This window comes from Amblyraja radiata, chromosome 28 (assembly GCF_010909765.2).
Source record: "Amblyraja radiata isolate CabotCenter1 chromosome 28, sAmbRad1.1.pri, whole genome shotgun sequence".
Classification (NCBI taxonomy): Eukaryota; Metazoa; Chordata; class Chondrichthyes; order Rajiformes; family Rajidae; genus Amblyraja; species Amblyraja radiata.
The window spans coordinates 34,088,742-34,113,954 of record NC_045983.1 but is presented as its reverse complement, the minus strand read 5'-3'; the positions used below and the strand labels follow the sequence as shown (position 1 = coordinate 34,113,954).

Below are 25,213 nucleotides of genomic sequence, written 5' to 3'. Positions count from 1 at the left end.
GTGGTTAGAACAACGGAAAGGTGGACAAGCGAGGGCATTGAGAACCTACAATCCTGCTTTGACTGCACGGATTGGAATGTGTTCAGGGAAGCAACCACAAGCCTCGGTGAGTATACGGATAATGTATCATCATATGTCAGCTTTTGTGAGGACTGTTGCATTCCAACAAGCTCTGAGTCTAATGAGGAGGCCTATAGGAGCGGCAGGCAAAGTACAAGCTGAGAAGAGGAATCAGCTGCCAAGGTATGAAAGGTACTCTGAGAAGTTGAGGAGCAAGTTCTCAGCTAGTGACTCTTCTTCAGTTTGGAAGGTCTTGCAAGAAATCACCAGCTACAAGAGGAACACCTCCCGCTCTTTGGACAATTGTCCGCTGACCAATGACCTGAATGAGTTCTACTGCAGGTCTGCAAAGACTGGACCCTTCTACACCCACTCCTCCCCAATCACCACTTCACACCTACTTAAAGCAAGACTCCAGTCAGAAAAGACTGGACCCTTTCCCACCCACCCCTCTCCAATCACCACTTCACACCCAATTACAGCCTAACTGCAAAAGATTGCGGCCACGTCCACTACCCACCCCCTCCGTGCTGCACAACATCACTTTTCCATCATCAATAAACATAGAGGTGGAGAGGCTGTCCAGAAGACATAAAAGCCAGAAATCTCCAGGACCGGACAATGTTTCCCCCTCTCAAGCTCTGTGCCGAACAACTGTCACTGGTCTACACAGACATTTTCAACCAAGCCATGCAAACCTGTACTGTCTCCACTATTGTCCCTGTTCCCAAAACAGTACCTTCAGTACTTCAATGTTCATACCACTGGATTGAAAGCCACCCAAGTGGAATATGAGGTGCTGTTCCTCCAGTTTGCCTGCGGCCTCAATTTGACAATGGAGGAGGCCCAGGACAGAATGCTTACTGACGTTAAAGATAGACACAAAAAGCTGGAGTAATTCAGTGGGTCAGGCAGCATCTCTGGAGAGAAGGAATGGGTGGCGTTCTGGATCGAGACCCTTCTTCAGAACGAGTCATGGGAGAGAGAGAGACACAGAGATATGGAAAGGTAAGGTGTGAAAACGAGAGATCAAAGGCGACAAAGTTCCAAGAAAACGTAGAATCGATCATTGTTAGCTCGGAGCAGGTGACGACGAGGCGTGCAATCAGTAAACTTTAATCAGGAGGACCGTGAAACTGGTCGGAGAACTAGGAAGGTGGGAGGGATGGAGAGAGAGGGAAAGCAAGGGTTACTTGAAGTTAGAGAAGTCAATGTTCATACCGTTATCAATGTCATTAAACTGATCTGAATCCAAATAAGAACACTTAAACTTTGAAGTCCACAAATTTTATTACCCCACATTAATAGTTCGCCATCGGAAGAAAAAGGTTCCAGCTAAACGGAAGAATTAAGATATTTCGATCTGCAGCTAGCTGATAAGACGAGTCGTATTTGGAGCACCTGCGAGGTGAGAGTGGTCGTCACGCCAGAGCCCCCATTGGATCCCAGGCCGGGAGCACTTTGGGCTTCTGCTCCAGTACTTTCAGAATCTCTGCCGGCACAAACCTCCTGTCCACCACCACCTCAAAGACATACTCATCGAACCACGTGTCCGACAGGGTCAGGTAACCTGTCAAATCAAACACACAGGGTGAGAGAAATGAATGGGTGGGCAAAAACATAGAAAATAGGTGCAGGAGTAGGCCATTCGGCCCTTCAGTGGCTATATTTAAGAGGGAGTTAGATGTGGCCCTTGTGGCTAAAGGAATCAGGGGGTATGGAGAGAAGGCAGGTACAGGATACTGAGTTGGATGATCATATTGAATGGCGGTGCAGGCTCGAAGGGCCGAATGGCCTACTCCTGCACCTATTTTCTATGTTTCTATCTATGTTTCGAGCCAGCACCGCCATTCAATATGATCATGGCTGATCATCCAAAATCAGTATCCCGTTCCTGCTTTCTCCCCATATCCCTTGATTCTATTAGCCCTCAGAGCTAAATCTAACTCTCTCTTGAAAACATCCAGTGAATTGGCCTCCACTGCCTTCTGTGGCAGAGAATTCCACAGATTCACAACTCTGGGTGAAATAGTTTTACTTCATCTCAGCCCTAAATGGCCAACCCCTTATTTTTAAACTGTGAACCCGAACATCCTGAACATGTTTTCCGCATCTAGCCTTTCCAATCACTTAAGAACTTTATAACAGAGAATTTAATCTTGTTATGGCGAAGGTGCAATAGAAAGTATTGTACGCTTGAAAAAAAATCAAACATCGCCTCACGCTGCCTCGGCAAGGCCAGCAGCCATTAACAAGTTATAGGTGTTGAATTAGGCCATTCGGCCCATCGAGTCCACCCAGCCACAATTATGGCTGATCTCTGCCTCCTAATCCCATTTTCCTGCCTTCTGCCCATAACCCTTGACACACGTTCTAGTCAGGAATTTGTCTATCTCTGCCTTAAAAATATCTACCTACGGCCTCCACATAGCGTTAGTGTGCGGGGATCGCTGGTTGGTGCGTACTCGGTGGGCCACAGGGCATGCGTTGTATTTCACTACGGAAACTTCACCTATCCCCTTTCTCCAGAGATGCTGCCTGTCCCGCTGAGTTACTCCAGCTTTGTGTGTCTATGGTTTAAACCAGCATCTGCAGTTCCTTCCTACACATCGAATGATTGCTGTTCCTGCAACGATCCTAATCCAACCACAACATTGCCAGTCAGAGCCACATTTTTATCGGGATTCAACCTGTGAGACGCTGGTCCATTCTTACACATTGAACACTTACCTTTGTTCCCACTTTCTTCCCCCCATGAATTTTCCACTCTCCATTTCTCGTACTCTGCCTCATCGTCACCCTGCGTGCCAAAGAACACAAGCACAAACGATCAACAAGACTTCCAGCAAAGTTATTCAACGTGCATCAACTTAATGACTAGGCCGTTTGGGATTCACAAGTTCACAAGTTATAGAAGTAGAATTAGGCCAATCGGCCCATCGAGTCAATACTGCCATTCAACTATGGCTGATCTCTGCCTCCTAATCCCATTCTCCTGCCTTCAGATTCAGATTTAGATTCAACTTTAATTGTCATTGTCCGTGTGCAGTACAGAGACAACGAAATGCATTTAGCATCTCCCTGGAAGAGCGACATAGCATATGATTTGAATAAATATTTACATTAGCATATATACAGACAGTGTTTTTCCTGTGGGAGGAGTGTCCGGTGGGGGGGTGATTGGCAGTCACCGAGGTACGTTGTTGAGTAGAGTGACAGCCGCCGGGAACGGCAACGGAGAGACCTGTAGCGCCTCCCGGATGGTAGGAGGGTAAACAGTCCATGGTTGGGGTGAGAGCAGTCCTTGGCGATGCTGAGCGCCCTCCGCAGACAACGCTTGCTTTGGACAGATTCAATGGAGGGGAGCGAGGAACCGGTGATGCGTTGGGCAATTTTCACCACCCTCTGTCGGAGACAGAGCAGTTGCCATACCATACTGTGATGCAGTTGGTAAGGATGCTCTCGATGGTGCAGCGGTAGAAGTTCACCAGGATCTGAGAAGGCAGATGGACCTTCTTCAGTCTCCTCAGGAAGAAGAGTAGTTAAGGACCGCTCTCTGGTTGTGGTAGGGTGGTTCAGTTGCCTGATAAGAGCTGGGAAGAAACTGTCCCTGAATCTGGAGGTGTGCGTTTTCACACTTCTGTACCTCTTGCCTGATGGGAGAGGGGAGAGACCATAACGTTTGATACCCCTTCTAATCAGGAATTTGTCTAAAAAATATCCACTGACTTGGCCTCCACAGCCCTCTGTGACAATGAGTTCCACAGATTAACTACCCTCTGACTAAAGAAGTTCCTCCTCACCTCCTTCCTAAAAGAGAGCCCTTTCATTCTGAGGCGGTGAACTTTGGTCCTGGACTCTCCCACCAGTGGAAACATCCTTTCCACATCCACTCTATCTGTGCCTTTCAATATTCTGTAAGTTTCAATGAGGTCCCCGTCCCCCCGTCAACCTTCTAAACTCCAGTGAGTAGAGGCCCAGTGCTATCAAACGCTCCATTAGATTAAATGCTAGAAAAAGGACACAAAGTGCTGGAGTAACTCAGCGGGTCAGGCGGTATCTCCGGAGAACATGGACAGGTGACGTTTCTGATCGGGACCCTTCTGCAGACTGAAATGTGGGAGTGGGGGGAGAGGTGGAGAATTCAACTCCCTTCCATTTACTCCATCTACACCTCATGTTGCCTCAGCAAGGCCAGCAGTATAATCAAGGACCAGTCTCACCCTGGTCAATCCCTCTTCTCCCCTCTCCCATCAGACAAGAGGTACAGAAGTGTGAAAACGCACACCTCCAGATTCAGGGACAGTTTCTTTCCAGCTGTTGTCAGGCAACTGAACCACCCTACCACAAGCAGAGAGTGGTCCTGACCTCCCATCTACCTCATTGGAGACCCACAGGCTCTTTAATTGAAATTTACAGGACTTTACCTTGCACTGAACATTATTCCCTTTATCCTGTATCTGTACACTATGGACGGCTCAATTGTAATCATGTATTGTCTTTCCACTGACTGGATAGCACGCAACAAAGAGCTTTTCACTGGACCTCGGTACCCGTGACAATAAACTAAACAAAATATCTGCAACAATACAAATTGGCCCCATAATATACCATTCAGTGGTAACACAGTTTTGAAAATTTCCCAGTTATGTACTATTAATAACTTGTCTTTAATATCTCAAGCCCATGTCCGAGGCAAATACAAAGATCATCAAATAGTGATTAGAGAGAAAATTAATTCAGGAAATCATTAACCAAGTCTGATCCAATGATTGAAACAGTTAGATAGAAACAAAATACTGGAGTAACTTAGCGGGACAGGCAGCATCACTGGAGAGAAGGAATGGGCGACGTTTCTGGTCGAGACCCTTCTGAAACAGTTGGATAGGTACATGGATAGGACAGGTTTGGAGGGATTTGGACTAAACGCAGGCAGGTGGGACTAGTGTAACTGGGACATGTTGGTTGGTGTGGGCAGGTTGGGCCGAATGGCCTGTTTCCACGCTGTATCACTCTAGGAGACATAAAACATAAAACTGGTAGTCGCCTAACGAGTCGCCCAAGTGGGCCAGGCCCATAACTCAGCGGGACAGGCAGCATCGCTGGAGAGAAGGAATGGGTGACGTTTCAGGTCGAGACCCTTCTTCAGACTGAGAGTCAGTGGAGAGGGGGTTTAGTATAGTTTAGAGATACAGCGTGGAAACGGGTCCTTCGGCCCACCGGGTCCGCGCCGACCAGCACACTAACACTATCCTACACACAACTCGGTATAATTTATACTTACACCAAGCCAATTAGCCAAAAAGCCTGTACGTCTTTGGAGTGTGGGAGGAAACCAAAGATCTCGAAGAAAACCCACGCAGGTCACGGCGAGAATACAAACTCCGTACAGACAGCACCCGTAGTCAGGATCGAACCTGGGCCTAAGGCGCTACAAGCGCTGTAAGGCAGCAAAGCTACCGCTGCGCCACTCATTTATTTATCTCTCTATCTGTCTCTGTCTGTCTGTCTCTTTCTCAAGTCTAGAGATATGGAAGGGTAAGGCGTGAAAGCAAGAGATGTCTCCTTCCCCAAACGGCTGCAGGGAGCAGATCACCACCAGTGCAGCCTACCTTCTCGGTGAAGCCAGTGAGAACCATGGCGTGGGTCATCATGGATTCCCCGTACATCAGTCGCTCCGCTTTCCCCAGGTCTTTCAGAGTCACTCCGAACAGTAGCTCTCGATTCAGGCTGAAAAAACAAAATCACATTTTAAAAATAATTAGTTTGGGTGTTAGTCTGACGCCCGAAATGTCACCCATTCCTTCTCTCCAGAGATGCTGCCTGTTCCGCTGAGTTACTCCAGCATTTTGTGTCTATCTTCGGTTTAAACCAGCATCTGCAGTTAGTTCGTACACAGAGTGCTGGAGTACCTCAGTGGGTCAGGCAGCATCTCTGGAGGACATGTTTTGGGTGGGGGCTATTCTAACAACCATCTCTGCAATTTTAAACAAATTTGTTTTCTTCCTTGCCCAGCTCTGATGAAACATCTTTCATTTGAAGTATTTCCCATTTCCCTTCCCGCAGATGCTGCCTGACCGACGATACGACAGAACTTTACTCATCACTGGAGGGACATTGGTCTGCCGACAGTCACAACACATATGTTACACGAAAATTTGAAATTAAATTAAAAGAGAAAAAGTGAAAAGTGAAAACAAAAAGAAAAAGACAGGCGACTGTTGGCTGTCTGCCGTGCGCAAGGCGCCTTCACCGGAACGAACAAACAAACAAACAAACGCAAACTTATCCCTAGGGCAGAGGATTCTAAACTAGAGTGCCCCCCCTCCCCCCCAACACTGGCACCCCCTTGTTCACCCACCGTCCCTCATGGCGGTCCCCCCCCACGCCGAGTCTTCCCCCCCCCCCTCACGCTCGTTGACCGCTGGTCACATCATCATGTCGGCTGTCACACCGACCTCTCCACAACTTCTCTCCTGAAGCCTCCAACACCCGTTGAGTGTTTCTGCAATTGCTGCTTTTCATTTAAAAGTTGGAATAATACGTTATTAATCAGTGCGTCGCAGTTTTGTGTCACGGTTTTATACATACATGTTGGGGTCGCTGATTCCAAGCTTGCTGCTAAACTGTTTGCCGACATCACACCCAAACCAGACGGCCTAAAAAGTGAAGATAATTCACAGCGTTAGTCAAAACACAAAGTGCTGGAGGAACTCAGAGGGTCAGGGGTGGGAATGGACAGGCGAAGTTTCAGGTCGAGACCCTTCTTCAGATTGATGGAGTCGGGGGGGAGAATGCTGGGAAAGAGAGGTGGGGGCGGGACAAAGTGTAGCGAGTGATAGGTGGATACAGTTGATTGGCAGATGGGTGGAGTAAGTGACAAAGGCTGGAGGTGAAAAGGAAACAAAAGGGCGCCACGGTGGTGCAGAAGTAGAGTTGCTGCCTCTCAGCGCCAGAGACCCGTGTTCGATCCTGACTGCGGGTGCTGTCCGTACGGTGTTGGTACGTTCTCCCCGTGACCTGCGTGGGTTTTCCCCGGGTGCTCCGGTTTCCTCCCACATCCCAAAGAAGTGCGGGTTTGTAGGTTAATTGGCTTCTGTAAAATGTCTCTGGTGTCTTCATAAGTTCAGAGGTCAAAGAAGAGGAATTAGGCCATTCGGCCCATCAAGTCTACTCCCCGATTCAATCATGGCTGATCTATCTCTCCCCCCTAACCCCATTCCTCTGCCTTCTCTCCGAAACCCTTGACACCCTTACTGAAGATGGGTCTCCTCCCTAAACGTCACCCAATCCTTCTCTCCAGAGATGCTGCCTGTTCACTGAGTTACTCCTGCATTGTATCTATCTTCGGTGTAAACCAGCATCTGCAGTTCCTTCCTACACAAAGTGCTGGAGTAACTCAGCGGGTCACTCTAAGTTTAGATGGATATGGGCCAAACGCAGGCAGGTGGGACCAGTGTAGCTGGGACATGTTGGCCGGCGTGGACAAGCCAGGCCTGTTTCCACACTGTATCACTCTATGACTCTACAAAGAGCAAGTTTATCACACTATGACATCTGGTCATAGCAGAGCGGCATTATTGCCAATGAAGTGTTCAAGGATATTATTTTTGCAGTTCAGGAAACACGTCAATTTGTACAGTCTGCTTTGGCGAGGTTGGAAGAATAAACTTTCACCAGGATAAACATCAATGCCGAACTACTTCAACATATTTTACATGCAGTTAACAGGGTAGACCGGGTCTCAGTTTTGCAGAAACAGACCCTTCGGCCCACCGAGTCCGCACCGACCAGCGGTCCCCGCACAGTACCACTATCCTACACACACTAGAGACAGTTTTATATTTATACCAAGCCAATCAACCTACATAGATGATGCCGCACCCGCTGAGTTTCTCCAGCACTTTTGTCAACCTACAAACCTCTACCTCTTTGGAGTGTGGGAGGAAACAGAAGTTCTCGGAGTAAACCCAGGCAGGTCATAGGGAGAAGGTACAAATGGTGGGACTAGTCTAGATGGGACATGTTGGTCGGTGTGGGTAAGTTGGGCCGGAGGGAATGTTTCCATGCTGTATAGCTCTGTGACAAAAGCTTCACTATTGATACGATCGAGAACTTTTCTAATTGAATCCGGCTATTTTTTATTAAACTTTCATCTTTATCTTTGATTAATCTTTCCAGCAGTTAGCCACTAAAAGGTAAATATTACGTTTGTAATCTTAGAGAGCCATCTTCTGGTCTGAGAAGTGATTCCAACTTTGTGGGCTAGAACCGCTGAGACCGCTCCTCTGTCACTCGACACAGACAGGGATGTTCTCACCCTTCAGAGAGGAGCAAATACATGGGTAGCGGGGGAGGGAGAGAGAAGGAGAGGGGGAGAATGTGAGAGGGGAAGGAAAAGAGAGGAAAGAGGGAAAATAAGAGACAGGAGGGAAAGAGAGAAACGGTAGAGTTGCTGCCTCACAGCGCCAGAGACCTGGGTTCGATCCCGACTACGGGTGCTGTCTGTACGGAGTTTGTACGTTCTCCCCGTGACCTGCGTGGGTTTTCTCCGGGTGCTGCGGTTTCCTCACACACTCCAAAGACGAACAGGTTTGTAGGTTAATTGGCTTGGTGTAAATGTAAATTGTCCCTAGTGTGTGTAGGATAGTGTTAGTGTTCGTGGTGATCGCTGGTCAGTGCGGACTCAGTGGGCTGAAGGGCCTGTTTCCGCGCTGTATCTCTAAACTAAACACGTTATTTCGTTCACAGGTTTAAATTTTGATGAATCTGTGGAATTCTTTGCCACAGAAGGGCGTGTAGGCTGTAAAGGGATATTTTTTAGGCAGAGATAGATAGATTCTTGATTAGTACGGGTGTCAGGGGTTATAGGGAGAAGGCAGGAGAATGGGGTTAGGAGGGAGGGAGAGATAGATCAGCCATGATTGAATGGCGGAATAGACTTGATGGGCCGAATGGCCTAATTCTTCTCCTATCACTTATGGACTTATGAACATGAATTCTTTTTAGCGTGTAAGATTGAACTAGTATACAGGGCGATCGTTGGTTGGGTCCGACTCGATGGGCCGAAGGGCCAGTTTCCATGCTGTATCTCCAAAGTAAACGAAAAACTGCTTGTTTGGTCAGTGGGTTAATTATTATAATGGAATATGGAATAGTAGAATGAGGCCATTCGGCCCATCAAGTCTACTCCGCCATTCAATCATGGCTGATCTATCTCTCCCTCCTAACCCCATTGTGCTGCCTTCTCCCCATAACCCTTGACACCTGTATCATGACCAACTCTAAGCAGAGGGTAGGTTGTAAAATTACACACCTCTCCATCGGCGATGGAAGCAGCTGCCATCTTCTTCAACACCTCAATGGGCTGGTTAATGTACAAAGTCTGACGTGCATTGGACATGTTATTCAGGAAGTCCACTGTGTACAGCTTCCCGTAGGAATTGAAGGGTCTGGGATCGTTAACCAAGCACACCTGAAAAACAACAGGTAAAAAAAATCCTTCAATAAACTGGCTGACGAGTTGTAACAGGTACAGAGAAGATTCACCAGGATGTGTTGGGAGGAGCTGTAGATGCCGGTTTAAACCAAAGGTAGACAAACACAAAGAGATGGAGTAACTCAGCGGGACAGGCAGCATCTCTGGAGAGAAGGAATGGGCGACGTTTCAGGTCGAGATCCTTCTTCACACTTCAGATTCACGAGGATGTTGCCAGGACTCGAGGGTCTGAGCTACAGGGAGAGGTTGAGTAGGCTGGCAACGAAGGGTGATGGCGTGGGGGAACTAACGTCAGGGAGGGAAGAGGACAAAGTGCGGATATTTTGTGACTTAGTCACCACCTTTACCTGGTGACTATTTGTATACCTTGTTACTGTTACTTGTCACATGACAATCAAGCACATTAATTCATTCAACTTATTGAGGTGTACAAGATCATGAAGGGCGTGGGTAACGTTAACATCACAGTCTTTTTTTTTGGGTAGAGGATTCTAAAACTAGAGGGCACAGGCTTAACGTGAGAGGGGGGACTGATTTAAGAGGGACCTCAGGGGCAACTTTTTCACTCAGAGGGTAGTCCGTATCTGGAACGAGCTGCCAGAGGAAGCTCTAAAAGCAGATATAATTTTGACTTTCAAAAGGCATTTGGACTAGGATAGGATAGGATACATATAGATAGGAAGGGCTTAGAGAGATATAGGTCAAATGGGACAAGCCCAGTATGCCAACTTGGTAGGCATGAACAAGTTGGTTCTGTGTAAGTAGATTGCAAACATGGGGAGGCACGGTGGTGCAGCGGTAGAATGGCTGCCTCACAGCGCCAGAGACCTACGCAGTTTGTACGTTCTCCCTGTGACCGCGTGGGTGCTCCTCCCACATCCCAAAGTCGAGGGGAAACCCACGCAGGTCACGGGGAGAACGTACCAACTCCGTACAGACAGCGCCTGCAGTCAGGATCGAACCCGGGTCTCTGGCGCTGTGAGGCAGCAACTCTACCGCTGCGCCACCGTATCACCCATAATAATGAACATGCGCGCTGCGATCAGTCAGAGATTAAATAACCAAAGAGAAGGTAAAACAAAATCCATTCACTCAACAACTGCAGGAAGTTCTTTGCCTACCTTGTCTTCCACGTTGACGAGAGGCTTCACATGCTCTTGGTAAAACTGCAGAGGTGTGATGGGCCCAATCTTATGGTAGTTTTTCTCTTTGTCTCTGAATTCCCATGTGAAGGTTTCAGGAGGAGTGCCCAGGCAAATATTGATGACTCTGTAGATCTGCAATAGAAACATCGACAATAGGTGCAGGAGTAGGCCATTTGGCCCTTCGAGCCAGCACCTCCATTCAATATGATCATGGCTGATCATCCACAATCAGTACCCCGTTCCTGCCTTCTCCCCATATCCCATGATTCCGTTAGCCCCAAGAGCTAAATCTAACTCTCTCTTGAAAACATCCAGTGAATTGGCCTCCACTGCCTTCTAGTGGCAGAGAACTCCACAGATTCACAACTCTCTGGGTGAAAAAGGTTTTTCCTCATCTCAGTCCTAAATGGCCGACCCCTTATTCTCAAACTGTGACCCCTGGTTCTGGACTCCCCCAACATGGGGAACATTTTTCCTGCAGACAACAGTTACTCCAATAACAGATAATTGAACCACAGCTGAAAGATGAGGAAGATATTGTGGTCAAAATAACAGTAGTGAAAAAACTGTTCTAATTACAAATGGATGACGTCCAATCACCAGAATCCACAGATTCACCACCCTCTGACTAAATAAATTTCTCCTCATCTCATCCTTTTATTCTGAGGCTGTGAACTCAGGTCCTAGACTCTCCCACTAGTGGAAACATCCTCTCCACATCCACTCTATCCAAACCCTTCACTTTTCCGTATTCACATGTACCGAGAAGCAGTGAAAAGCTTTTGTTTGCTTGCTACACAGTCAAATGAATGACTATTCATGAAAGATACAACATGGCACTGTGGGGCACCGGCAACGGCGACTTCTCCCGCCCGTGTTGCGGGGTTGAGAGTGACCTGGAGCAGGGCCTTGCATCGCCCGGCGCGGCTTTAAATGGCCGCGGACTTGCTAGCGCCCACCGGGGGCTTTGACTTTGACATCGGGAGAAGAATAGAGAGCAGGGGAGAGAGACAAGACTTTGTGAATCTCCTCCTCACTGTGATGGATGTTTGTGTAAATTGTGTTGGTGTGTGTCTTGGTTCTTTTCTTGTATGACTGCAGAAACCAAATTTTATTTGAACTTCATGTGAGGTTCAAATGACAAATAAACGGTATTGTATTGTATGTGGAACCAGGCCCTTTGGTGGAGGCCAAGTCATTAAGTATTTTGAAGGCAGAGATTGATAAATTCTTGATCAGTGCGGGTGCCAGGGGTTATGGGGAGAAGACAGGAGAATGGGGTTAAGAGGGAGAGATAGATCAGCCGTGATTGAATGGTGCAAAGGACTTGATGGGCTGCATGGCCTAATTCTGCACCTATGGCATATGAACCTACTGTGACAGTGTGGGGAGCACGGTGGCGCAGCAGTAGAGTTGCTGCCTCACAGCGCCAGAGACCCGGGTTCCATCCTGACTACGGGTGCTGTCTGTACGGAGTTTGTACGTTCTCCCCGTGACCTGCGTGGGTTTCCTCACACACTACAAATACGTGCAGGTTTGTAGGCTTGGTAAAATTGTAAATTGTCCCCAGTGTGTGTAGGATAGTGTTAATGTGCGGGGATCGCTGGTCGGCGCGGACTCGGTGGGTAATTTTAAATTTAAAAGTATTTTTGCACCGTTTTTAGTTCGCTTATTTATTATCTCCAAACTAAACTAAAACTAACACAAAACACGTTAACCAGGAGAGAATGGAAGAAATCTGATGGCCCCTTTAAACCCAAATGTAGATTGAAGTTTAGTTCCCGGAGAAACAATCGCTGGGATTCCACTGTTACAGTGTGATGAGACTGAAAATAGCAGCCAGCACTGAGTGAATGCTGAATATAGACACAAAATGTTGGAGTAACTCAGCGGGTCAGGCAGCATCTGTGGAGAACATGGATAGGTGACGTTTCACAGAGTGCTGGAGTAACTCAGCGGGTCAGGCAGCATCTGTGGAGAACATGGATAGGTGACGTTTCACAGAGTGCTGGAGTAACTCAGCGGGTCAGGCAGCATCTCTGGAGAACATGGATAGGTGACGTTTCACAGAGTGCTGGAGTAACTCAGCGGGACAGGCAGCATCTCTGGAGGGAAGGAATGGGTGATGTTTTGGGTCGAGACCCTTCTTCAGAGGCTGATAAAATATCTTTCATTCGTTTGTTCTATATCTCTCGTCTCCCTCTCCCCTGACTCTCAGTCTGAAGAAGGGTCTCGACCCGAAACGTCACCCGTTCCTTCTCTCCAGAGATGCTGCCTGTCCTGCTGAGTTACTCCAACATTTTGTGTCGATCTTCGGTTTAAACAAGCATCTGCAGTTCCTTCATATGCCCTTCCTTAATCAGTCCGGTGAAGGGTGCAGAGCAGAAACGCAGCCTATCCATGTTCTCCACAGATGCTGCTCGACCCGTTGAGTTCCTCCAGCACTTTGTGTTCTACACAAGATTCCAGCATCTGCAGTTCCTTATGTCTTGAACGCAGTCTCACGGTGACACCTGCTGGCCAGTTTTGAAATGACAGCAGACTTCTCATTTTGACCTCTCCTCATTCAGATGTGCACAGAAAGTCCTTGCTAATGTGATCAAACCACTCTACTGCCTCACCACCTCAGCTGTCTTTAAGTTACCTGCACATTGGCACAGTCGGGCGGCATGGTGCCGTAGCAGTAGAGTTGCTGCCTCACAGGGCCCGAGACCCGGGTTCCATCCTGACTACGGGTGCTGTCTGTACGGAGTTTGCACGTTATCCCCGTGACCGGCGCGGGTTTTCTCCGGGTGCTCCGGTTTCCTCCCACACACCTGACGTGTGGGTGCGTTGGTTAATCGGCTTCTGAGAATTGTCCCTGGTGTGTGTAGGATGGTGTTCGTGTGCGGGTGATCGCTGGTCGGCACAGACTCTGTGGGCTGAAGGGCCTGATTCCGCGCTGTATCTCTAAACTAAACACTGGAGTCTGTGATTTCACCTCAATGTTCCCGGGTTAATATTGGAATAGTAGAATAGTGAACTATACAATAGCTTATGGTTACATAGATAGGACAGGTTTGGAGGGATATGGACCAAACGTAGGCAGGTGGGACTAGTGTAGCTGAGACATGTTGGCCGGTGTGGGCAAGTTGGGCTGAAGGGCCTGTTTCTACACTGTATCACTCTACGAGTTTAGTTTACTTTAGAGATGCAGCACGGAAACAGGCCCTTCGGCCCACCGACCAGCGATCCCCGCACATTAAAACTACCCTACACACACTAGGGACAATTTTAGGTGGACAAAAGTGCTGGAGAAACTCAGCGGGTGCAGCAGCATCTATGGAGCGAAGGAAATAGGCAACGTTTCGGGCCGAAACCCTTCTTCAGACAATGTTACATTTATACTAAGCCAAGTAACCTACAAACCTGTACAACATTGGAGTGTGGGAGGAAACCGGAGCACCCGGAAAAAACCCACGCAGGTCATGGGGAGAGCGTACAAAGTACACACAGACAGCGCCCGTAGTCAGGATCGAACCCGGGTCTCTGGTGCTGTGAGGCAGCAACTCTACCGCTGCGCCACCGTGCTGCCTGTATATAATAGAATAGTGAAAGGCCTGGATAGAGTGGATGTGGAGAGGATGTTTCCACGAGTGGGAGAGTCTAGGACCAGAGGCCACAGCCTCAGAATAAAGAATGTACCATTAGAAAGGAGATGACGAGGAAATTCTTTAGTCATAGCGTGGTGAATCTGTGGAATTCTTTCCCACAGGAGGCTGTGGAGGCCAAGTCAATGGGTATTTTTAAGGCGGAGATAGACAGATTCTTGATTAGTGCGGGTGTCAGGAGTTATGGGGAGAAGGCAGGAGAATAGGAGAGATAGATCAGCCATGATTGAATGGCGGAGTAGACTCGAATGGCCTTATTCCGCTTAAGGAACCTAGGAACTTATGAGTAGGCTGCAAATAGCATAATATATCAAACATGCAGAGGTTGTGAATAAAAGCTGACCTGTTCGATCATCTCATCCACTTGGACAGTGAGTTCCTCTTTAGACGACCCGTTGTCCACTAGCTTTCTCAGACGCCAACAGAATTCTCGCAACTTAAAGAGGCAAAAGAAAGAAAAGTGAGCAAGTGTGATGGTAAAAGTCTACACTGGTGAAATAAAGGTGAAGACCCGGAGACCTTCTGTCACCAAGAGTCAATCCAGATCCCAGTGTTTCTACTCCCAACCTTTTTGTTACAAAATGCTGGAGTGATTCAGCAGGACAGGAGGCATCTCGGGAGAGAAGGAATGGGTGACGTTTCGGGCCGGGACCATTCTTCAGATTATCCATGTTCTCCAGAGATGCTGCCTGACCCTTTGAGTTACTGCAGCAATTTGTGTCTATCTTTGGTATAAACCAGCATCTGCAGTTCCTTGTTCATTATATTAAACATCTAATGACTTGTGTTGAGTAACGTTTAAAGTACAATTGGTAGCAAACTCGTAAAAACTAAATAGGCAGCTGGCGCATTGGAACCGGTTTATACCTTGTGATTGAGAATGTTGTTCATGGCTCTGCTGGCTTCTGAACTGTGAGATTCAGGGAAGCTCTTCTTTGGTATAATCCCATACTTCGCTGCAAAGCAAACAACATACTTAGAGTTTTGTTTATAGTTTTGACATACAGCGCGGAAACAGGCCCTTTGGCCCACAGAGTCCGCACTGACCAGCGATCACCTGCACACTAGCATTATCCCACACACACTAGGCACCATTTAACCCATGCCAAACCTGCACGTCTTTGGAGTGTAGGAGGAAACCGGAGCTCCTGGAGAAAACCCACGCGGGTCACGGGGAATAAGGCCGTGCAGACAGCACCCGTAGTCAGGATCGAACCCGCGTCTCTGGCGCTGTGAGGCAGCAACTCTACCGCTGCGCCACTTTTAAGATACCAAAATACAACTTTGCTTATGCTATCAGCTTTGTTTAAAAAAATACACAAAGTGCTGGAGTAACTCAGCGGTTCAGGCAGCATCTAAGCAATGTTTTGGATCAGGGCCCTTCAGATTATGGGGGTGAGGGGGTGATGGGAGCTGGAAGAGGGGAGGACAAAGCCTAGTGGAAGATAGACACAAAGAGCTGGAGTAACTCAGCGGGACAGGCAGCATCTCTGGAGAGAAGGAATGGGTGACGTTTCAGGTCGAGACCCTTCTTCAGATTGTGATAGGTGGATACAGGTGAGGGGGGGGGAGTTTATTGGCAAGGTTGGACAAAGACAAGAGATGAACAGACAAGAGGTGCTGAGATAAGGAGCAAAACCTATCCTACTTCCTGTCTATATGCTGCCTCTCCAACAATAAGCATCTGTTGTTCACCCAGCTGGTGACACAAGGAAATGGGGACTCTTGTGGCCAGAGGACATGGGTTTAAGGTGAAGGGGAAAAGATTTAATAGGAACCCAAGGGGTAACATTTTCACACAGAGGGTGGTGGGCATATGGAACGAGCTGCCGGAGGAGGTAGTTGAGGCTGGGACTATCCCAACCTTTTGAGAAACATTTAGACAGGTACTTGAATAAGACAGGTTTAGAGGGATATGGACCAAATGCGGGCGGGTGGGACATGTTGGTCGGTGCGGGCATGTTGGGCCGAAGGGCTTATTTCAATGCTGTATCACTCTATGACTCTGAGGTATAAAAGTCACAAGAATGGTCCCGATCCGAAACGTCACCTATCCATGTTCTCCACGGATGCTGCCTGACCTGTTACCGCTGAGTTGCTCCAGCACTCTGTGTCTCTGTCTTCCACCATCCTGTCAATAACATTAATATTCCCAATAATCCCAGGGTGGTGAATAGACATTAGACAATACGTGCAGGAGTAGGCCATTCGGCCCTTCGAGCAAGCACCGCCATTCAATGTGATCATGGCTGATCATCCCCAGAAGTTCCTGCCTTCTCCCCATATCCACTGACTCTCTCTCGCTATCTTTAAGAGCCCTATCTAGCTCTCTCTTGAAAGAATTCTCTCCAGAGAACCGGCCTCCACCGCCCTCTGCGGCAGAGAATTCCACAGACTCACAACTATCTGTGAGAAAAAGTGTTTCCTCGTCTCCGTTCTAAATGGCTTACCCCTTATTCTTAATCTGTGGCCCCTGGTTCTGGACTCCCCCAACATCGGGAACATGTTTCCTGCCTCTAGCGTGTCCAAACCCCTAACAATCTTATATGTTTCAATGAGATGCCCTCTCATCCTTCTAAACTCCAGAGTGTACAAGCCCAGCTGCTCCGTGGAATCTGTGGAATTCATTGCCACAGACGGCTGTGGAGGCCATCAACGGATATTTTTAAGGCTGAGATAGTTAGATTCTTGATTAGTCTGGGTGTCAGGGGTTATGGGGAGAAGGCAAGAGAATGGGGTTAGGGGGGAGAGATAGATCAGCCATGATAGAATGGCAGAATAGATGATGGGCCGAATGGCCTAATTCTGCTTCTCTCACTTATGAAACCATTATTTAGATGTAAATGTTGAACGATTTGGCCAACTGTGCTGTAGTGTTTGGATCAGCCGTCATTGATGGGTGTTTAGGAGCAGATTAAGCTTTTGTCACATTTCTTTATCAATCAAATAGCACTTTAAGAGCTAAGATTTTAGCACCAGCCATTTGTCTTCATGCAATCCAATCCTTGTGATCTCTGAACTTTCCCATTCCTTCTCTCCACAGATGCTGCCTGTCCCGCTGAGTTACGCCAGCATCTTGTGTCTATCTACACCACTATCGCACACACACAACGGAGAATTTATCATTTTACCAAAGCCAGTTAACCCACAAGCCTGTGCGTCTTTGGAGTGTGGGAGGAAACCGGAGCACCCGGAGAAAACCCACGCAGGTCACGGGTAGAACGTGCAAACTCCGTACAGACAGCGGCCGTAGTCAGGATGGAACCCGAGTCTCTGGCGCCGTGAGGCAGCAACTCTACCGCTGCACCACCGTGCCGCCCTTGATACTGTACACTGCCCCAAGACCCCCAGAGAATGCATGAACGGCTCACAAGCACACGACATAGAACGAGTGACCTACTGATGAGATTGACCAGCATATCCCACTGGCCGCCATCGTTGGAAGGGTTGGAGAGCAGGAACTGACTCAGCCTGCCGTCCACTGGCTCCTTCTGCTCGCCAGTTCTTTGAGCGATATCAACGAACGCGTTCAAGTAGTAGTAACAACGCTCGAGCTGGGAGAGAGAGAAATGTTACGTGCGTTAAGGGGAGGTCGAGGTCATCGATAGAACACAGGGTGTTGGGGGAACCCAATGGGTCAGATAGCACGAGGGGTGCATGGGGGCTGCATGGTGGCGCAGCGGTAGAGTTGCTGCCTCACGGCGCCAGAGATCCTGACTACGGGTGCTGTCTGTACGGAGTTTGCACGTTCTCCCCGTGACCCGCGTGGGTTTCCTCCGGGTGCTCCGGTTTCCTCCCACACTCCAAAGACATGCAGGTTTGTAGGCTAATTGCCTGTAAATTGTCCCTCGTGTGTGTGGGTAGCACTAGTGCGCTGGTTAGCGAGGGCTCGTTGGGCCGTAGGGACTATTTCCACGCTGCAACTCTCGAAAGTTTAGTTTAGTTCCGAGACACAGTGTGGAAACAGGCCCTTCGGCCCATCGAGTCCGCACCGACCAGCGATCCCCGCACAACAACACACACTGGGGACAATTTTACATCAATACAATTAACCTACAAACCTGCACGCCTTTGGAGTGTGGGAGGGAACCGGAGATTTCGAAGAAAACCCACGCAGGTCACGGGGAGAACGTGCAAACTCCGTACAGACAGCACCCGTAGTCGGGATCGAACCCGGGTCTCTGGCGCCGTGAGGCAGCAACTCTTCTGCTGCGCCACCGTAAAGTCTTGTCTGACTCTTCCTTAAAATGGCTCATCTCACAGAGGCAGAAAACGTTTGTACATTACCTTATCCCAATAGAATAAGTAGGCTTGGCTGAACTCAAATTCTTCGATGTTGAATTTCTTCATGAATGGAAGGCGTAGGACATTGAGGCAGGAAAATATCCAGCAGCGGCCTGCAAATATTAAAATGTAATCGGTGTTTGCAGAACGGATTAGAGAATAAATGCACAATAGTAAATGAGTCATTGAGTGATACAGCGTGGAAACAGGCCCTTCGGCCACACCTGCCCACGCCGACCAACACGCCCCATCTACACTAGTCCCACCTGCCTGTGTTTGGTCCATATCCCTCCAAACCTGTCCTATCCATGTACCTGTCCAAATGTTACTTAAATGTTGGGATTTGTCCCAGCCTCAACTACCTCCTCTGGCAGCTCGTTCCATACACCCTCCACCCTTTGTGTGAAAAAGTTACCTCTCGGATTCCTATGTTTAAGAAAGAACTGCAGATGCTGGAAAAATCGAAGGTAGACAAAAATGCTGGAGAAACTCAGCGGGTGAGGCAGCATCTATGGAGCGATGGAATATGTGACGTTTCGGGTCTCAATACAGTGTATAACAGACCCTTCATCCCAACTTGTTCACACCGGCCAACAATGTCCCATGCACACTAGTCCCACCTGCCCGCGTTTGGTCCATATCTTTCCAAACCTGTCCTATCCATGTACTGTCTAAATGTTTCTTAAACTTTCCTATAGTCCCAGACTCAACTACCTCCTCTGGCAGCTTGTTCCATACACCCTCCACCCTTTGTGTGAAAAAGTTACCCTTCAGGTTCCTATTAAATCTTTCCCCCCCTCACCTTAAACCCATGTCCTCTGGTTCTCGATTCCCCTACTCTGGGCAACTGACTTGCTGAGTTACTCCAGCACTTCCTGTTTCAATTTGACAGTAGACAATAGACAATATGTGCTGGAGTAGGCCAATTCAGCCCTTCGAGCCAGCACCGCCATTCACAGTGATCATGGCTGATCATCCCCGTTCCTGCCTTCTCCCCATATCCCCTGACTCCACTATCTTTAAGAGCCCTATCTAACTCTATGTAATCGTGAAGTAAAATTGACCTCTTTCCAGTTAGGCAAAAGATGCAGAACAGGTTCCTGTTTAATACTATGCTGCCTAATCATGGTCACCTCACTGTTTTACTCCACATAAACAAATTAGTCTTATCTTGATGGACACAGAGTGCTGGAGTACCTCAACAGGTCAGGCAGCACCTCGCATCTCACCAGTTGTACACACCCCACCCATCTCCTGCGGTCCCAAAGGTCATGTCTTGTATTCTTGCTATTCAACCTGTATTGGAATTTACCAGTGTGGAGATGTACACTAAAGATAGACACAACAGTTAGAAACATAGAAAAATAGGCACAAGAGTAGGCCATTCGGCCCTTCGAGCCAGCACCACCATTCAATATGATCATGGCTGATCATCTAAAATCAGTACCCCGTTCCTGCCTTCTCCCCATATCCCATGATTCCGTTAGCCCTAAGAGCTAAATCTAACTCTCTCTTGAAAGCATCCAGTGAATTGGCCTCCACTGCCTTCTGTGGCAGAGAATTCCACAGATTCTCAACTCTCTGGGTGAAGAAGTTTTTCCTCATCTCAGTCCTAAATGGCCGACCCCTTATTCTTAATGTGTTAATATATGATGAGCAATTGTCGGCACTGTGCCTCTACTCGCTGGAGTTTTAAAGAATGAGGGGGTGAGGAGGAGGGGGGGGACCTCATTGAAACTTACCGGATAGTGAAAGGCTTGGATAGAGTGGATGTGGAGAGGATGTTTCCACTGGTGGGAGAGTCTAGGACCAGAGGTCACAGCCTCAGAATTAAAGGATGTTCCTTTAGGAAGGAGATGAGGAGAAATTTCTCGACTCAGAGGGTGGTGAAGCTGTGGAATGCTTTGCCACAGACGGCTGTGGAGGCCAAGTCAATGAATAGGTTTAAGGCAGAGCTAGATAAATTCTTGATTAGTACGGGTGTCAGGGGTTATGGGGAGAAGGCAGGAGAATGGGGTTAGGAGGGAGAGATAGATCAGCCATGATTGAGACTGCCTGTCCCATTGTGTTACTCCAGCATCTTGTGTCTAACATCGGTGTAAACCAGCATCTGCAGTTCCTTCCTACACTTAGAGGAATACACTATCTGCCCATGTATAGTCTTTCTGCTGACTGGATAGCATGCAACCAAAGTTTGGTACACGTGATAATAATATAAACTAAACTGCCTCGTGTAGGGATCACACTGCATGGAAGCAGGCCCTTCGGCCCAACTTGTCCATGCCGACCAACATGTCCCATCTACACTAGTCCCACCTGCCTGCGTTTGGCCCACATCCCTCCAAACCTGTCCGATCCATGTACCTGTCTAACTGCTTCATAAATGTTGGGATAGTCCCTGCCTCAACTACCTCCTCCGGCAGCTTGTTCCATACACCCACCACCCTTTGTGTGAAAAAGTTACCCCTCAGGTTCCTATTAAATCTTTCCCCCCCTCACCTTAAACCCATGTCCTCTGGTTCTCGATTCCCCTACTCTGGGCAACTGACTTGCTGAGTTACTCCAGCACTTCCTGTTTCAATTTGACAATTGACAATATGTGCTGGAGTAGGCCAATTCGGACCTTCGGTTCCTGTTTAATACTATGCTGCCTAATCATGGTTTTAACTCCGCCTAAACAATTTAGTCTTATATTGATGGACACAGAGTGCTGGAGTACCTCAGCAGGTCAGGCAGCACCTCGCATCTCACCAGTTGTACACACCCCACCCATCAAGGTCATGTCTTGTATTCTTGCTATTCAACCTGTATTGAATTTTACCATCGTGGAGATGTACACTAAAGATAGACTCAAAATATAGAAACATGGCGCAGGAGTAGGCCATTCGGCCCTTCGAGCCAGGTGGGGGGGGTTGTTGTGTCAGTGTGTGCGTGTAGTGTGTGTGTCAGTGTGTGCGTGTGATAGTGTGTGTGTGTGTGTGTAATAGTGTGTGTGTGTGTGTAATAGTGTGTGTGTGCGTGTCAGTGTGTGCGTGTCAGTGTGTGTGTGTGTGTGTGTGTGTGTGTGTGTGTGTGTCCGTGCGTGCGTGCGTGTGTGTGTGTGTGCGTGCGTGCGTGTGTGCGTCAGTGTGTGCGTGTGTGTTTGTGTGTGTGTGTGTGTGCGCGTGCGTGTGTGCGTGTGTGCGTGTGCGTGCGCGTGTGCGTGTGTGTGCGTGTGTGTGCGTGTGTGTGTGTGTGTGTGTGTGTGTGTGTGTGTGTGTGTGTGCGTGTGCATGTGTGTGTGTGTGCGTGTGCGTGCGTGTGCGTGTGTGTGTGCGTGTGTGTGTGTGTGTGTGTGTACGGGGTGATTGCTGGTCGGTGCGGACTCTGTGCCCGTTTGAGATTAGCTCCTCATGGCGACGGCTCGGTGATCATGTATTGTCTTGCCGCTGACTGGCTAGCTAGCACGCACGCACACACACAACAGAAGCTTTTCACTGTACCTCGGCACACGTGACAGCGGACTAATGACACCTACCTGAGTTTTTCTGATTGGTTATCGGCTTCCCCTCGACAGGAAGGACTTGCTTGAAGACGTGCGACGTTTCCTGGATGACCAGACGGTGGAGATAGGCTTGCAGAAGGTCCCCGCTGGTGGCCACGTTCTGGGCAAAGCTGTAGTGCGGAACCGCCTTGAAGCTTTCGGTGAAAGTCGCCACCTTCTCTTTGCAAAGACCTGAAACACGAATCACAAATAAAGGCCACATTTATACTCTGCAGATTGGAAGCTTTACAGTGGGGACAGGCAAGGTGGCGCAGTGGTAGAGTTGCTGCCTTACAATGCTCGCTTTACCAACTCCAGTTTTGCAATGTTGTGGTTTCCCCGTATTACGGGTATTAATTAACTGGATTATTGGTTATTTTATATTTATCTCCTGGTTATTGATCTTGTTAAGCTGTAGCAAGTAAGAATTGCAGAGTTAATTTGCCAACACATGACAATTAATGTCATAAGTCAAAGGAGTAGAATTAGGCCATTCGGCCCATCAAGCCCACTCCACCGTTCAGTCACGGCTGATCTATCTCTCCCTCTTAACCCCATTCTCCTCCTGCCTTCTCCCCATAACCCCTGACACCCGTACTGATCTAGAATCTGTCAATCTCTGTTTTAAAACTACCGGATTACTTTAGCGGCACAGTGGCTCAGCGATAGAGTTGCTGCCTCACAGCGCCAGAGGCCCGGGTTTGATCCTAACCACGGGTGCTGTCTGTACGGAGTTAGTGCGTTCTCCCTGTGGGTTTTCTCCGGGTGCTCCGGTTTCCTCCCACACTCCAGAGACGTGTAGGTTTGTAGGTTGATTGGCTTCGGTAAATTGTAAATTGTCCCTAGTGTGTGCAGGATAGTGTTAGTGTGCGGGGGGATCGCTGGTCAGCGTGGACTCGGTGGGCCGAAGGGCCCGTTTTCACGCAGTATCCCTAACCTGAAAACTAAAACACCAAAGATGACCGCATTGCAATTCACTTTCAAATCTGAAGCGTCGCATGTCTGAACTAAATGTCTCAATTTTTGTAGGATAGAACTCGTGTGAAGAGGTGATCGCTGGTCGGTGCGGACTCGGATGGGCCGAAGGGCCTGCTTCCACGCTGTGTCTCTGAATCTATGACTGTGATCATAGAGAAGATAAATAGTGGGGTTGAACTTCACAGGCAGCAACTTCTATAATCGAGCATATAAATAGGAGGCAAAATTATGACACTCAATGATAGCTTTACCATTGAAGATCTAACACAACTCTTTGCCCTGGAGGGCTCCATAATTCGGATGTCCGCTCTACATATTTATAGTGTTGCATTGATCTAACTTTCATCTAAATGTCCTCGACTTCATGAATGCAACATGCGAAAGGGATCTATCGTAGTCGCTGCCTCAAAAAGGCTGCCAACATCATCGAAGACCCACACCATCCTGGCCACACACACTCATCTCACCACTGCCGTCGGGAAGAAGGTACAGGAGCCTGAAAACTGTAACGTCCAGGTTCAGGAACAGCTTCTTCCCCACAGCCATCAGGCTATTAAACACTGCAACCTCCAAATAAGCTCTGAACTACAACAGACTGTTATTTTTATTGCTTAAGAAGGGTTTCATTAATTTAGTTTAGAGATACAGTGTGGAAACGGGCCTTTTGGCCCTCCGAGTCCCCACCGATCCGCGATCTATGACTTGTGGACGAATGCACTTGCGTTGGGGGTTTTGTGGGATTATAGTGGAATAGAGAAAGACCCGGATAGAGTGGATGTGGAGAGGATGCTTCCACTAGTGGGAGAGTCTAGGACTAGAGGGCACAGCCTCAGAATAAAAGGACGTTCCTTTAGGAAGGAGACGAGGAGGAATTTCTTTAAATCAGAGGGTGGTGAATCTGTGGGATTAATTGCCACAGACGGCTGTGGAGACCAAGTCATTGGGCATTTTTAAGGCAGAGATAGATAGATTCTCGATTAGTGTGGGCATCAGGGGTTACGGGGAGAAGGCAGGAGGTTAGTGGTTAGGAGGGAGAGATAGACCAGCCATGATTGAATGGCAGATTAGACTTGATGGGCCGAATGGCCTAATTCTGCTACCTGTACTAGAATTGATGAACATGAACCCAGTTTAAATAGGGGGGGGGGTTAATATATAAAGTGACAGCGTGTTAATATAAAGTGTGGTGGTGGGGAGGAAGTAGAAAGAATAAAAATAGAATGACAAATGTCTTAAATTGTGCAGACGTTTCTACAGAACGGAAGGGATTGAACTGCAGGCCTGAAGACTGACTCAGCAGCCGGAGGAGCTGTGTTATAAGTACTCAGCCCCACACACACACACACTGGGGGGGGAGTAGAGTGGAGCTGTGTGTGGGGGGGGGGGGGAAGAGAGGGCTGTGTGTGTGTGGTGTGTGTGTGGGGGGGGGAGAGGGCTGTGTGTGTGTGGTGTGTGTGTGGGGGGGGGAGAGGGCTGTGTGTGTGTGGGTGGGATTGGCGATGCAGTGTGTAGCAGCGCTCTCTCTCTGTGTGTGTGTGGGGTCTGTGTGTGTGGGGTGTGTGTGGGGGGATGTCCCAGCCCTGATCCAGCGCAGCTCAGCTCCTCACCTGCATCCATCCCGCAGACAGTGTGGACCACTCGCTCCTTCCTTGTTCGTCCAAGTGTCCGGTGTAACTTTGTTATTGCAGGACTGTGGCCCCGGGCCCGGCAGCAGCAGCAGCAGCTTGTGTGTTAAACAGCAGCGCCGGAAACAGGAAAGCAACGAGAGGTCGGCTCTTTGTGTGAGAGGCTGGAGGCGGAGGCGGCATCTGATTCAGTGACTGACTGACTGACTGCTCTGTGTGACACACTCACTCACTAACTCACACTCTCTCTCACTGACTCACACACGCGAACACACTCACTAACCCTCACACACACACACACTCTCACTAACTCACACTAATACACACTAACTCACACTCTCACTGACACTCACACTAGCTCACACACACACTCACTCATTCTAACACACATTAACTTACACACACACACATCTAGATCTGTGACTGCCCAATGTGACACACACTCACAC

General features: G+C 48.5%; 1 protein-coding gene across 1 annotated transcript; it reads right to left on the bottom strand.

Moving 5' to 3' along the window:
• Nucleotides 1-1,331: 1,331 nt before the first annotated feature.
• blmh (bleomycin hydrolase) lies at nucleotides 1,332-24,968 on the bottom strand. The gene is made up of 12 exons (XM_033046276.1): nucleotides 24,747-24,968; nucleotides 22,156-22,353; nucleotides 18,642-18,751; nucleotides 17,755-17,908; nucleotides 15,222-15,310; nucleotides 14,698-14,790; nucleotides 10,681-10,836; nucleotides 9,377-9,535; nucleotides 6,652-6,719; nucleotides 5,673-5,790; nucleotides 2,791-2,860; nucleotides 1,332-1,630 (listed from the first exon to the last, which is right to left on the bottom strand). The coding sequence occupies exons 1-12, from the start codon at nucleotides 24,754-24,756 to the stop codon at nucleotides 1,482-1,484; spliced, it is 1,374 nt and encodes a 457-aa protein (XP_032902167.1). The 5' UTR covers nucleotides 24,757-24,968; the 3' UTR covers nucleotides 1,332-1,481.
• Between the last annotated feature and the right edge of the window lie 245 nt (nucleotides 24,969-25,213).